Below are 17302 nucleotides of genomic sequence, written 5' to 3'. Positions count from 1 at the left end.
AACATGTATAATATACGTATATACTTTGTATACATTGATATACTATACATAGGTAGGTGTATCATTTAATGATAAAATATCACTCGAAATGTATATGACCCGAAATCTCTCAGAACACGAGAGTTTCTTGAGGCTAGCGTGTTACTTATTATATTACCGTTATAAAACGATTAACTCCAGAGTACGTATAAGAAATTGATGATAGTTTCATAATAAAAATTATTACTTGCTTTAAACAATAATTATGAGGCTGTAGCGTTATGTATAATATGTGATGTTCTATACAAAACATTAATCTCTTGTTGTTAATATTAAATGCCTGTTAAAGAAATGTACCTAAAAATAATAAACTTTCAACGTATACCCATATCTAATTATCGGTATATGTATAGGTTATAACTACACTGATTACTACGCTGATTATATAAATTACAGAAATGTTTTTAAATACAATAATTTGAACTGCCATGTTCCAAAAAATTACATGTTTTTTCGTGTTATAAGTTATAGCAAGTGTACCTATTTAAACTATACATGCATTATATATTTTTAAAATTAAAAACCACAAAAAATGTGGAAAATAAGTCTTATGTTTAAATAAATCGGCCTATATACTAATCGTATATTATAAATTATAACTATGGTATAATATGATTATTTTTTTTATAACGTTTTCGCGAGAATAAATTGATCGTTGCTGTGTGGAGGGCGTTTTAACAACGTACGTGACATATTATAACATACTACCGTTCCTATCCTTCAGCTGCTGGCATGACACACACGTAAAATATAATATAATTATAAACAGTATAACAATGTATTTATTAAAATAATATGGTTTAAATATATTTTATAACGCGTTAAATCATACTATATTAATTGTATTTACAATTTTTATTTGTTATTGAAACGACACGGGGCTATTTATTATTGTTGCTCAATTGAATTTCAAAATATTTAAATGTCTCTGATTTGAACCGAATTCAGATGGGTGATGCCAGTGATAGTAGGATGGGGTGTTAGAGTGAGAGATAGCGAAGGAGAATAACAACTGCGTATATACGTCTTGAATTTTGATTGGTATACTTATAATTTATATATATATATATATATATTCATATACATAGATTAGGTATCATGAATGTTTACCAAATACTTTTGGGTGTAAAGGATTTTTTTCATATTATTTTACTTGTAAACGTTCAGCACAAAGCCTCCTGATCCCTATCTCAAAAAAACCAAATATTTAAATGAAAAAATAAGTTAAAAAATACAATTTTGTTTACATAATAATTTCTTTTTGCAAGCATTTTAAATTGCGTAATGTCTGATACATGTTAACACTACAAAAAATGAATAAACTCTAAACATAAAAGAAAAGAGACCCGTTAAATTTTATTAAATAAGACTAATTGAGATAATAGGTCAAATAATAATCAATAATATTGACTAGCGAAAGGTTAATAAAAAATATCAGGTATGTAACTATGTAAGTATATCCCAATAATTATATAAAAGTAAAAATAAACTATATTTATGCAATCATAGTTATTTGATTTTTCTAGTGATAAATAATTTACTTATATTCGAGGTTTTCACTTGCATTTGACCTGAGACGAAGAATGCGTGCGAGTTAAACTATAATAATACATATACATTACATTACATTACAGAGACGTGCAATGTGCATTAAAAAAAATCACGATGACATGATACTATAAACGTACTTTGCGCTGTGCTCTATAATAACAAAAAAAAAAAAATACACAAATGGTGTGATATTTGTGTTTTGATAACAGTTCTTTTTTTTAAACTTTGGAGATTTTTTTGTCATATATTTTAAAATAATGTTGATACAATGTTTAAATCTGTTTTATGATATTCGTTATTTCATATTATGTAGCTGTCATCAGTTGATTACATATAGGTACGTTTTCACGGAAATAAATATTATTCGTTCCGTCGAATAATATGAAAACATATTTTATTACCTTTAAAAATGAGGGGCACATTTCCTTGTGGCCCTTTGAATTTGTTATTTAGAATTTGACGTACACAATGGAGCAAAATATAAACCTATTGATTTTAAACAAAGAACAAATTATAAAACACACACAATATTTATAAGAGTTAAAGAGTAGATACTAAATATCGAAGTGATAAAATTCGAAATAAGAATCACAAATTTGAATTCGTATACATAGATAAATAGATGCATATATTATAGAAAGTAGGTACCTTTATCTGCTTGAAACGCTATTTTTGAGATCTACAAAACTATAATAGCACTAAACTGTAATATTAAATTTGAATCGACGGTAAGTAATTATTTATTGTTGTAATCTGTTTTCAGGGGCAGAAACGAAAACACGTAGCGGTGGCGGAGGAGGAGGAGGTGGTGGCGGCGGCGGCGTCGGAGTCGGTGTTGACGGCGGCGTCGGTGGTGAATACGACTACTGCTGCGACGACGACTACGACGACGGCAGCAGTGGTTGCGGCGTCGATAGTGACGGCGGAATCGGTGGAAATGGCGGCGGCGACGGCGGTATGGACGGCAATGGCCACTGCACTTAGTGTCTAGCCCGCTGTGGAGACACCATGGAGACGAGAATGGCTGCGTAATGAACGCGCTCGCGGCTCGGGCGGCGTTGTCTGCACTCTATACCGCGTCGACGTCATCGTCGTCACTCGAGGCGGCGGGAGCCCATGCGTGGACGACGGTGGCGTCGGCAGCCGCGGCCGTGGTTTCGAACGGCACCGCCACTGTGTTGCCCGACAGCGGACCGCTGCAACCCAGGTTTACGCTGTCCCAGACAGTGTTCATCGCGCTCGTGTCCGGCATGCTCAGCTTCGTCACCGTGTCCGGTAACATAATGGTCATGGTGTCGTTCAAGATCGACAAGCAGCTGCAGAACATCAGCAATTACTTCCTGTTTAGCCTGGCGATGGCCGACTTCTTCATCGGACTCATATCCATGCCGCTGTTCACCGTGTACACCATACTCGGCTACTGGCCCTTTGGCCGGCACGTGTGTGACGGCTGGCTAGCGCTCGACTACTTGGCCAGCAACGCTTCCGTGCTCAACTTGCTGCTGATCAGCTTCGACAGGTACCTGTCCGTCACTAGGCCGCTGACGTACAGGGCCAAGCGGACCAAAGGCAAAGCGTTGCTGTTCATATGTAAGTGTACGCCTACAAAATTATCGTTTTTAACAAACATTTCGTACTGATAATACAATGACGGTAAAAATCGTAGACGGCCGTGTTTTATTATTAGTCCAGGGTTTAGCACGTAAAGTACTAATTGACATTGAATAAACGATTGTATTATACAATGTACTTTACAGTGGCGTATCAATGAAGGTGAGAAACCTCAAGGCTCCAACCCATAAGGAAATAATATGTATAATGATTAATAATATTATATCTCTTCTAAAATATTGTACTAGTTATTGCTATAATATGCAATATAAAAGTAATTCAAATATCACTATATTTTGTGTCTGTCATGTATAATATAGTAAGTACTAAGTACGCATGTGTATAAAGTGCGAAAGGCATACAACGATTTCATTCACTAAATTAAATATACCTAATAATATGTAGGATCATCTGCAATGTAAATGTTAAATTCAGGCTAAATATAGGGATTACTTTCCACACGACCACACCTCCAACCATCCCTGGTTCTAACACGGTCTACTACTGTCAAGGTATAGATAATTTTTACATTATTAGTTATGACTTGTGTAAGTTATTGCATAAAAAGTTTTTGAATTTTCAAAGCACAATAACAAATAATAGTTCAACTTTCATCTTTCAATAAAATATACTGCACTTGTAGTTCAACATTCAATTTGCTAAAAACTATATCATATACTGCTATATATAGGTACCTAATACATGTGCAAAAATTGTGGTTTTTGTTTAAAAAAAAAAATACAATTACGTATTATGTAATTACTATATTTATATCAATAATTAAAACATCAAGTCATATATTTATAACTATAATATTATATTATCATAATTAGAAAGAAAATAAATAATATAAATAAGTGACGCCACGGCTTTTTGTAAGAAATTATACACTTATATATAGATAATAAAATAACAAAGATCAAAGATTGTTAACAGAGAAAAAAAATAAAACAAAGCTTAAAAGAAAACATTAATGATTAGCTGATCTGCAAACGTTGTTTTTCCCTCCAAAAAAAGAAAAGAAACACTCAGTTTTTTCCAAATATTTCAATTTTTCAGACAACTTTTCTAATTTTTCTTTCCGTTAAAACCTTATTCACTAATATAAATATTTATTATCTTTTAAAAAAAAAAAATGATCCCAATCGGTCCATCCGTTTTAAATTATGCGCTTACCAATGAATAGCATTTAATTTATATATTTATGATCTAAAAACTAATGATGAGAAACTTTGCTACGCATACTATTCTAATTAAAAAGACGGATTCATCTCAAAGTTTATTTGATTAATGTCAAATAAGATATACTAGGTGACCTGGTTTAATGTATTGAGTATTCGTATCTAAATAGCGAATACTAAATCTTTCTTAAATTCATGATGCATTTAAACGGCCCTTTAGCAGTACCCATTTAAAACTTGTACCAAAAACCTTGCATCTTTCTTCTAGAGTCCTAACCTAAACCTTGAAAATGGAGTCGTATTCACGAGGAGGTGTAAAATTTCTTGGATATATTCTACAAAGCTTGGAAATATATTCTAGTTCCGATTTATCATCCGAATGTTAATGTAAGGAGACTAAATCATCGGTCGATATTCTAACACGGAACGAACTAACGCGTTATACATGGTAACAAAATAATTTGCTGCACAAAAGATCTTAGATAGCCACCGCCCACCGGACTAAATCTATAACACTTTAGGACTCAAATAGTTAACGGAACCACAACGGAACTCTTGCGTATTTAATTGATAAAGTTGGCGCGTGGATCAAGCACTAGAAAACCATATAAATTCGAAAAGTACCTCAACATCACCTAGATATAAAGCTAAGCAACTTTCCCGGAGTTTTTACGCTGTGAAAACTTTTATATATTATTATCATAGTAATGATTATATTGAAATAGGTAGGTAAAGAGTGTACTTACTTACACACTTTTTTTTTATCGATAACGCATGTATTTTATAATTTTAGATATTATGTATAGTTAAAAAATAAAAATCATACTATTTGAGGTTTTATCGATGTTTTAGTCCACCTTAATTTTTTGTTTTAAGTTGATGAATTGTTAATTGTCAATTATACATAATAATTTTACGTATTTTAAAAAGTTTAAAATAGTTTATAGAAATTTAGTATAATAACTTTATGATAAATGTAATACACTAATACCTACGTATTTTATCGTTTTAGACGATACTAAGAGTATTGTGTCGTGTATGGTATACAATATATTATACATACATTGATAGATAGTAGATAGATCACAAAACGTGTAAAACAAGTAAACATTAAACAATGAAAACCCATATGTAATTTAATACGATAATAATATAATATAGGTCCCTCGTGAACAATGTAAATTGTAAATAATATCCTGTGGGTTACTACAGGCGTTGTCACTAATCTTTGCCAACAAGTGTTGTCGAATTCGCGTATTATACATATAAGTACTTATACGGACAACTATCGGATGATTTGACAGTGCTGAGTAACGGGTAGACAATATTCTCCACAGGATAGTACATAATATATATATATTATAATGCAGCTAGTCGGATTACGAACCGTGATGAAGATGTCGTTATTAAATATTGATTAATATACAGCGTTTGATAGGCAGTTGCGAACAGCGAAATGAAACATATATTATTATCATTGTTCGGGGAAAAAGCACTGAACAATTTCAAATATTCACTAATAGGAACTATGTTGTAATAAAATCATAGAAATACGCATTAATATTATTACAATTTTAAAACTATTTGATGTGTAAACGTTTCATAAGAATAAGTATTCTGAATAACAAAGTAAAAACATAAATAAATATAGGTAGATATTTATTAATAATTTATTAAATATTAGCCTACTAAAGTTGAAAACATGGTATTATTATTGAACACGGATTAATAGAAAATATTTTATTGTCCCGTAATGTTATTCTAAAAATAGTTTAAGAATTAAATTAAAAAAAGGGGAAGTGTGTAACAGTTTTGCTGTACAGTAGGCGTCGAATGTATCTCATCATTTATAATACTGAACAAGTTATAGTGAAGTATAATTTATTATTTTAAATTTGAATTTAATTGTAAATTATTGTATACAAAATATGGTTCTGAATGAATCAATTCGTAAATAATCATCGGTATCAGCTAGCCTATATTACTTAGTAATTTTAATGATATATTTAGTTATACTGTTTTTATAGAAATTTATTTTATTATTAATAATACGCTAAGTTGAATATTAATTTTTCCAAACACATGTTATTTAAAAATGTCATTATAAAATATAAGTGTATAAATTACGTTAAGAGTTTAACTGTATCAAGTACCCGTAGATATTATTTTTAAATTACTACAAAATAACTAAAATTGTAGTACGTGATAAACTAAAAACAACTTATAAGAAATCGTGATCATCTATCAAATTTTTAAACCATCGGCATAAATAATATAAATTGTATGCATTTTAACTATATAATGATTTGTAAAGTTTTGCGATTTTAAAGAATTTCATCAAACTTCAAACTTTAAACGCTAATAAATATAAATACTGTAACCATTTTATTTCCAATATTTTTCAATTGGTATATGAAAAACGTAAGAGGAACTTGAGATGCCTCTATATATATACGTATATATAGCTCAAACAGAGTCAAACTACTTTGAAAATTTAAAGATTTATTTTTAAGGTTATTCATTTTTGAATCACATCAAAATAAAAATCATAATCGATTTTTGTTAAATACTAGTTAAGCGTAAAAACTTCCCGTTTTATCTTAATTGTTTTTGTTGTTTTCCTGGTTATTTTGAAAATAAGTATACATTATAGTTACTAAAGTTTAAACTAGATTAAATTTTTTATCGAAAATCACATGCAAAGTTTAAAACTGATATATTTTTACTACCTAAAAAGGTGATGACAGACAGAAAAACACATACATTATTGTTAGATCAATATATTCATCGCTCTGCTCAGAATAATTAAAGTTTAATAAATTTTATTACTTATTAGTATTGATAACAAAATTTTAAATTTGTCGACTAACAGGATTCTAATATTTTTAATTTTTAATCAATTAATAAAAATTGTAACTATTTAATTGTTGACAATTTGTTCACGAATAATACGTTAAATGAGATAATTTTTATATATAACCTAATTAAATTGTCATAGAAATATTTTAAGTAAAATTTAATTGAGCCCGTCTTGATATTCAAAATGTATCTATTTGCATAATATTGTCTATCTGTCATGTTTTTCTACATTACTATTTACTGATCATAAGCGTCACTTGGTATTTATTAGGGGGGGGAGGAAATATATAGTTACATATCAATATATTGTTGATTATTATTATATTCCTTACTCCTAATTCATTCTAGGGGGGCATTCCCCCCTCGGTTTACGCCTATATTACTGATAAGAATTTGCCAAAAGTATAAAACTCTGTATTTATTAAATAATATACGATGGACACTTTTGTACAGTTGCAGTTAAATCCAGGGGCGTCATTTGGGGGGGGGGGGATCAGGTGTGCGGTTGCACCCATTACTTTTAAAATAGTTCCAATTGGCCTGCACCTTGATGAAATAATGCACGATTATTAATATGTTTTAAATTTTTTTTTTTGTATTTTAAATATTTTGATTACAACTTTAAATTTATTTTTTTGTTTTATACAAATATTGTACTATAAGCTTTTATTGTATTTTAGTTTTTAAATTGATTTTTAATATTTATGTTAATGCATAATACGTATTACATCTATTTTTATATGGCCTGGTAAAATTTCAAAATGACCTGCTTGATATTTCGCACACACGAAAAAAAATCCGAAATGACGTCCCTGGTTAAATCCTGTGTTGATTAATGATTAATTAATAGTTATACGCCGTCGTATGGTAAAATAATATTGTGATTTTGAAACTGCAGTGTTATTTTTAATAAAGTTTGTTTTTATTCAATAGCAGTGAATAGATTGTGATGCAGCTGTTTTGATGCATTTAAAATTATAATACTCAATGAGAAAAATATTCAAGCATAAAATGAAAAATATTACAAAGCTTTTTGTTTAATTTAATTTTTATTTTTTAATGGCTGTTGCAGTGTTAATAATGTACGAATAATTATTATCATTTAGTTTAGGTACCTACCTATAATTTATATGAACATATATATTTTAAAAATAAAAAATAAATTGTACAGAGTTGGTTGTAATAAGCACTTTTAATTAAAAGATGACGCGTTGTTGAAATTTTATTTAGCGTAGGTTTCTAGTGACTTTCTACCTACCTATGATTTCAACGGACTGTTAAATCGGTTTCTCGTTAGTCTCGAAAAACACAGAACCTCATCAAAATATACCGCGATAATGATATTATATTTTCAAAGCGTATTTACCGCGACATTTGAAGTAGACGACTCATACAACGTTAATTGATTCTGCAACAATAATAATACTTTATACTTAATATGATTTTTATTTTTAGCGGCAGCATGGATCATTTCGCTCGGCTTATGGCCGCCGTGGATTTATCTATGGCCGATCATAGAAGGTCGCCGAACCGTGCCCGAAATTCAGTGTTATATACAGTTTATACTGACCAATCAGTACATTACTTTCGGTACAGCCATTGCCGCCTTTTACGTACCGGTAACGGTGATGTGTTTTCTGTATTTCCGTATATACAGAGAGACAAAAAAGAGACAAAAAGACTTGCCGAATCTGCAAGCCATGAACAAACCACACAAGTGAGAACGTAGAAAACAACACAAAAACCGTTTTACTTCAGTAGTGGGTACTAATATCCATAAACATTGTGTTTTTATATGTTTTAGCGATCATCAACACGAGGAATCGTGGGGGTCGCATACGGTCCGAGTCGAATCAAGTGAATTCGTTGGATCGGCAGGAATTGTATGAGACCAGTTCGTTGCGCAAAGCGTACTCTCAGTGTTCATTGGTATTTATAAACTAACTTAATGAATGTAATAATATAAATATAAAATGAGTCAATATTTCTGTTAAAGAAAAGTAACATCACATGCGTTTATGGATATAATATTTAATACTTTACGATGAAAAGTTAAAAAGCGCATGATAAATTAATATTTTCTTTTGGTACATTTTATAGTTTTTTTTAAGACAATTCCGTATAAAATGTATAATGGAAATGTTGGAAAATATCAAGATATAGGATTGCATTTTATATAAGCATAAGATAGAAGTATAAAAGTAATGAGTAATGACATAATATTATTTTATATTACTAGATAAAAACAAAATAATATTAAAAAATAACCGTGAAAGCACAAGTTGACTATAAAAACACGTATCGTCAAATTAGCTTGCGTTACTAAGACCCTCCGTCAAAAGAAAATGTTCACTTCCTATTAGACGTTCCAGGGAGCAGCTCGAAATAATTCGTTTTTGTTAGTCGTCGAATGCGAGCAACTCCCGAGACGGCGAGTCTATACAGAGCATATAGTCTGACCCTAGAGCGCGCGTATTGACCGCGTGCATTCCTCCTGGACCGACCCGGTGGCTTAGTCCGGGAACGGAAACCTAACGAATTCCCACAGGGACTGTGATAATAATCGTTTGCTCGGCAAAAAGATTTCTGTAATGTCAGAAAATATAAATAAATTTGTATTTTATTTAATGTTCTTCAAAAATAGTGAACTCGTACTTTGAAATTCTATCAACCTATACGACCTACCTATTATTGTCCGCAAAAAAATGATTTAAAAAGACCAATTAGAGGCATAGCATGACTTATTATAATTTATATTAAGCAATGATAGAGTGAGAAGTTTTATGATCGGGTTTATGTGGCTATTTTCTTTAAATCATGTGACAGTGTGATTTGATAATACTGTATTTCAGTTTTAATTTTCGTAAATTTTATATTTAAAAAAATATTAAGTAAATAATTTATGACAGAGAGTAATTTATCGAGGAAAGAAATAAACAAGTGCATGGAAAATAACATGTGAATAATCTTAAAAAAAAACGCGTCACCGCTGTTGAAACTATGAGGTTTGGCCAACAGTGATGTTTGTGTGTTACAACAGTCAGTTTTAAATAATGAAAATAACTAATAAGTTCTAAACGTATTTTTTTAAATCTTTTCAAGAATAAATTCTTGATTTTTTTTTTCGTCTATTTTCTCTATAATATTTATTAATATACCAACCATAATCTATAATGCATATTTTTAATTTATTAAATATATGATTATATAGTTTTAAGTAGATAAGGATTAAAACCATGTAATACATATTTTTTACATAACTTTTTTATGCTTCATTAGTTACAATTCATTAATAATGTATATACAATAATAATATATATAAATATAATATACATAATATACATAATATTGTATAATCAAATTTACTATTTTTTATTTTCTCATGATATGTTTTCTGACAATGCCTCGAGTGATAACGTCATTCGATTATTCTCTGTACGTTCCTAATATTTCCCCTATTCATACTGCTATACTCCATACACGTAAATCATATACCAGCTAACCATGATGGCGATCGGTGTTGTTTTAGAAAGCGAGGCGCCTGCTGACGTGGGTCGTGGCTGCGCGATTGGTGCGTAGACTGGTGGCACTCAGGCCGCGACGACGAATACGACGAGGAAGACGACCAGACGCCCAGCGACGTGCCGGGGGGCATAAGCTACGGTACTACCGTGTCCAGGTCGACGTCGTTGAACGTCATACATCAGCAGCAGCCCACAACGCCGACGCCGGTAAAATCCTATCACGCGGTCAACAATAACAACCGACTGACCCACCGGTCTTTGTCCAACGACTCGGTAAGTACGCGATAATTCATCATAAACAGAGTACGGATTTTAAAGCACCAAAAACCTAAAAAAAAATAATTAAGCAACAAAACCCGTAAAATAATATAAGAAATAATTATATATGATTTTTAAATTGTTTTTATTATTATTTTTATATTATTTATTATTTTAATAATTTTTCATTAATCGTTAAAAACGATATAATATCACAATGTCATGTAATATAACATAACATCATTAGTTTTCCTATTCGATTTTTCTTTTATTATTTATTTCGTTATACTTTATAGTTGCCATGTTCACAATTTATAGTCTAATAAATCTGAGAAGTAAATTTATAAACAAACATGGTCACATGGAAATTAAAATGGGTATATATTATGGCAAATACATAATATTTTCAGAGAACAAAGCTAAAAAGCTAATAGAAATCGCTCTGCAGTGAATAGTATTAATAATATTATATAATCTTCTAACGACAATATATCTATAAAAATGTTTTCTCTAAAAACGTATAAGCTTTACAGTATCTATAATGTCTTATAAATGTATAAGTTATATTTGCAGCAGATATCTTGAACCTAATTTTTCTTTCTGATACCTTCGTCTTATAGATATCAATACTATTCAATAGTCATTGCATGTATCGCTGCATATTCTCATTTAAAATTCCGAAATAAATATAATGATTCTTTAGTTGGAGAATACTGATAACAAAAATAATGTTCTATATTTTTTTCAAAATCACTCCCCTCCCCCAATTATTTTTACTATAATTTTATAGAAATATTATATATTTTTTTAAATCTCAGAACTATTCGTTTTTTACAAAACACAACAATAGGTACCATTAAAAGAACAACAACACTGAAAATAATAATAATAATAACAATAATAATAATATGAATGCGTGGTGTTTTTCGTGCCACGTTCGATAATAATATGTGCAGGTGTACACGATCGTGATAAAGTTGCCGGGTGACAGCGACGTGCAAGACGCGCCGACTGTGAAACAGTATCACGGGTGTTACGAGGAGTCGCGGCGGCACGGTGCGGCGGCCAGCGCGATATCGCGTCGGCCGTCGTCGCAGGACATGCGGCTTCCGCTGAACGCGGCGAAGATGATCGTGCAACCGAAGCAGCTGACCCGGGCGCAGGGAGTGGCGTTCCAGGCCAAAGAGAAAAAGAAGAAGAAGTTTCAGGAGAAAAAGAGCGAGCGGAAGGCGGCCAAAACGCTGTCTGCCATACTGCTGACGTTCATCATCACGTGGACGCCGTACAACATACTGGTGCTGCTGAAACCGTTCACGGCGGCTACCGGGGGCGACGACGGGGGCGGCGGCGGCGACGAGGCCGACAGCAACAAGGAGTGGGTGACGCAGGGCATGTGGGACTTTTTCTATTACCTGTGCTACATAAACAGCACCATCAATCCGGTGTGCTACGCCCTGTGCAATGCCACGTTCCGCATGACCTACGTGCGGATACTCAAGTGCAAGTGGAACACTCGCAGGCAGCCACCACACTTCCGCGCGTGATGAGACCGACCGGCTGTGGTTACCGCATATGTTTATATAATATATTACTTATATATATATATGTATACATATATACACTGTTGTTTTCGGGTTTTTTTCTCGCGAAGTGGCCCTTTTGAGCCCCCCCCATCCGCCAAACGTGCTATATTTGGCGCTATTATACGATTGAACACGTTGATTGTACCTTTTAAAATATATATTATTGACTGCTATGAACTGTGTGTGGGCCGAGCGTACATCAATGGAATAACTGCCGACATCGGATAAACAATATGACTTAGTACGATTTCGTTACAACGTTACCATATTAATATTTTCAAAAATGATCGATGTGCATTATATCGAGTTCTAATAATATGCCAACTATAATAATCTGAATGTTTGAAATTATTCAGCAACATAAAAAAATAAAAATTTTGAAAGTCCGATAGTTGATGAATGCCAAAGAAAACAATAATTCATTTATTTCTAAAGTTTACTAGAGGAGTTGGTCACGGAGAACATTGTCACATATATTGCCATTTTGGTTTAAGAATAATATGTTTTAATTGAGTACCTACTTGAGTCATCTATAATTTTCGTTTCAATAATTTTGGAAACGTTTTGAATATAGAAAAAAATTATGTGTATTCAATATTATACAAACATAACACTTAAAAAGTAGCTTGAAAATAAAAGCGTGTTTAATCGTATTTTGCCCGTGTATGGTTACGTTACGGGTTTGCATCATTTACCGTACGCGTATATTATACTTATCGCATTATTATAACGGGGCATGCAGGGCAACCTTTAACTAATATTTGCTGAAAATTTGTCAGAGGACATGTCACTAGTGTATTTTACGGTATTTGTAGGGTGTGCAGCAGAAAGAAGCGCGAGAGATAGTGGGCAGTGAGATAAAAAAATACAAAAACTTATAGAAAAAAAAACTAAAAAAAAAATAATATAATGATTTTAAGACTGTTCGCGGGATCCACATGGTTATCCCGGCACAAGTGTGTATTTTATAAATTTAATATACCTATGTAGGCAAACATGCGTTTAACATTTTGCGTTTATATATATATATATATATATATATATTAACTATATATAAATATAATTATATATATTATATATAATATTTATAGGTGAAATGTACGTGCAAATCAGTGGCGTAAAATATGAGGAGGCTTCAACAAAGCGGACAAATCTTGCTCCGTAGCCTTTTTAATTATCTTTATACTTTCTCGGTATTTGCGATGTAAGAAATAATCATATATATATATATATATATATAAGTACCATATTCAATATAATAAAACATTATTTAAAAAAATTTTATCTAAAATATCGTTTCAATACGATATCATCATCAAAAGTGCTTATACCCGTGTCAAAATCTAAATATGCCACTGACTGTAAAAGCGCGTGACCTTGATTGTATCGCTTTTTGCAGGCCCATATCCATATTATAATAATAGTAATAGTAACTATATTATTTATAGTAATAACAATAATAATAATACACATGAACAATAACGATCGAACAGGGAAATCATAGAGATTATTTGGAAGACGATTCGAACAATTCGTCTGCGAAGAGGTGTGTGCGGAATTTCAGCTAAAATATACTTCGAGAACGTGTTCGATATCATCATTATCATTATACATCATAGTAAATATATGTTTAGGTGTATGTTTGAATATTAATTATTTAGTGATATTTATTATTAATGTACTATCAGAGAGTGGACAAAAGTTTGTTTTATTTTTTATTTTTTTTTAACAGTAAAGTAAACCATCTTGACTGAAAAATTAATTTTTTTCATTTTATGCTAAACATTCATTGAGTTCAATATTAAGTTACATTCAAATATGATAAACGTGAATTACCAATGTTAAAATATTATCGAAAATATTATAATACGGAATTTAGTGTCGTGTACATTTAACGTAGCAGAAATGTATTATTAAATTAAATAACCAAATAAACAATTACCATAATTATAGTATTCTTTTGATAGTAGTATCATTGACAGCAGGGGAAAAATGAGTATTAATTACTATTAAGTATTATTAACATAAAATTAAATATTTGTTTTTATTTCATAAGTAATTGGTTATAATATCTCTAACTCCAATATATGTAACGAAATATTAAATAATAGCCAACCGGCATAAGTATAATGTATATGATATTAGTTTGTAAGTATATTAGCTTTTAAACGGAAAGAAGGAAGTAAAACATGTTTCTTTTATAAACCACGTCTACTGATTATAAATTTAAATTTTAAAATATATCTGTTACTTTGATTTTGACAAAATTGTGCAAAATGTTCAATAGTTTTTGGGAAAAATGTACAGGGAGAAAATAACAATCGGTATAGGTTAACACGGCCTTAATATTTTCAATGCTGAATTTTATAAGAACATTTTACCTGTAAAAAAATTAATGTTTGCAAACAAAACCGTTTAATGATTAATTTGTGTATATTTTTGTGAAGCTTATAATTTTTTATTCATTGTACTGAACTCTAATTAAAAATCCTATATAAATCTGGTTAAATGAATAATTCAAAAATTTTCGGAAATAAATCTAACATCTTGCAAACATTTATATTCATATTCATGCATAAGAGATAATTCACAAAGTAGTTTAACACCCATCTTTTTCAAGTTCAGATTTTTGGAATTATACTTAAGGACTTAAAGTTTGGACGAGTAATTTTTAAGTTATTTACTTTGTGTATTAACTACCATAGATAGTAGGCTCATGCGATAATAGATTAGGTCTGCAATGATGACTTTTGCAATTAATATTAATGTATCGAAATTTTATTATTTGTAAAAATAAATACTAGATACAGTATTATATACACATATTTTATGTATTTGCAAAACCATTTTTAAAGATTATTATTCCCATAGTACCAATATACATTTTACTCTAATTCAGAAATTACTCATCAAATTAAAATTTAGATATATTAGCGTTTTCAATAAAATCATTTACAATCGCAGTGAAAAAGTTCGGATACTTGTTTCAAAAAAAAAGATTGTACCGTCACGGGACACTGCTTAAATGAATTAAAATGATATTTATACAAATCTAAAATAGTTTAAAATATTGTCCTTAAGTAAACTTAAAATAATTTAATTTATTTGTAGATTAATACAAATAATTTTTAATTATTAATGAATATGAATTTAAGTGAAAATGGGAGTAAGAATGCTTGGTGAATCACTCTGTATACAGTATATATTATAATATTATGTAAGTTTAAAGATCGACAAAAGTCAATTTTTACGATCAAGTTTTCAGATTTTTAATGAAACATATTTTTTAGTATAGATAATAGGTATGCATAATATAAATTACCATCTGTAAATATACGTATAATAAGATATTCAGGTTGAAGTTTTCCATGGTAGTGTTTTCTATTATCGGTTGCCGTCTAACCTCGTTACCGATGAATTTTTTAGTAGAAATAACATAAACACACTTGAAGGAATGATCTCATGTATAAAAGTGAAAGTTTTGGGGGTAAAACCAATATGGGGTAATTTCTTTATGTTTTAGGCCTGTACATAAATATGTTCCTAAAAGCAGGGACCAAAAAATGGGCCGACAAACACTTATTATATTAGGTACAAGAGGAATTGTCAAATTTGACAAATAATTTTTATTTTATAATTTAACTCTTGTACAAAGCAGCTTTAATAAGAGGAGGGCAATGTGTACCAAGGTTATTTTCAATAATGGAATATAAATTTAAAAACGTTTATCATTATCTTAGATATTTCCTGTAACTCCTAACAACTGCCGTGAACAATTTTAACGATTTGAAATGTTTACATATTGAGATTCAGTTGAAATGTAATATATTTATGTAACTGCCCAGTATTTAATAAAACATTACATTATACATTATTACATTACTTACAATTAAAAACGGAAATTTTATCGAATTTTTCTTTTTATATTATACCATACAACTACCATATAATATAACTAAAATGACCAGATTGAACACCTATTTGCCTACATAGAAGTGATTTAGTACCTACCATAATATTATGTCGTCTGACGCATGATGAGTTATGATTTGTTATATAAAATATGATTTACAATTTATATGTATTACATAAATTGAATGTGAATTTAATGAAATCTAATCAACGATATTAAAATATACTATAACTTAAAAACTATTCTATTTCAAAGTACTTATACTGTTATAAATTATAAACAAAATGTACTTTTTAATAAAATAATTTTTTTTTATTAGTTTGATATTCTTAAGAACCGTGTATAAATTATATTATTCATAAAATTTGTACTATTGTCAAAAAAAAAAATAAAATGAAAACAAAATAAATATCTTATTTTATTTTTTTTTTTGTATCAATTAAATTGATCATATTAATAATATGTTTTCAGGTTCATTTTTAAAAAGTCAATGTGTTAATAATGACGAAACATATTGTTTATTTCCTGGTAAGATATAACTAGGCAGTAGGAACTGAGGAACACATGTTTGGTACTCTATACAATTTTGCTACCTCGACATAAGCTAGTGTGAATTACTTTAGAATTCCGAAAACAATAACAATTATATAATTTAGAAAACAATTCGAAATGAAACTAATATTTTCCCATAAAAGCAATTTATTGTTAGTTTAATTTTCATAAAATAATATGAAATACGCTTAAGTAAATAGATTTAATATTTGCAAGGCGCCTATATATTTC

The 17302-nt window shown here is 30.1% G+C and overlaps 1 protein-coding gene across 1 annotated transcript in view; it reads left to right on the top strand.

Moving 5' to 3' along the window:
• Positions 1 to 16935, top strand: part of LOC132919950 (muscarinic acetylcholine receptor DM1) — a 30393-nt gene extending 13458 nt beyond the window's left edge. Inside the window, 7 exon segments of the mRNA XM_060981903.1 lie at positions 2354 to 3180; positions 8697 to 8958; positions 9046 to 9070; positions 9072 to 9170; positions 10771 to 10794; positions 10796 to 11038; positions 11980 to 16935. Of these exon segments, the coding sequence (XP_060837886.1) occupies positions 2622 to 3180; positions 8697 to 8958; positions 9046 to 9070; positions 9072 to 9170; positions 10771 to 10794; positions 10796 to 11038; positions 11980 to 12567 (1800 nt within the window). The 5' untranslated portion in view covers positions 2354 to 2621 and the 3' untranslated portion in view covers positions 12568 to 16935.
• Positions 16936 to 17302: the final 367 nt, after the last annotated feature.

The sequence above is a fragment of the Rhopalosiphum padi genome, chromosome 2 (assembly GCF_020882245.1).
Source record: "Rhopalosiphum padi isolate XX-2018 chromosome 2, ASM2088224v1, whole genome shotgun sequence".
Lineage (NCBI taxonomy): Eukaryota > Metazoa > Arthropoda > Insecta > Hemiptera > Aphididae > Rhopalosiphum > Rhopalosiphum padi.
This window is presented reverse-complemented; position numbering and strand designations above follow the sequence as displayed.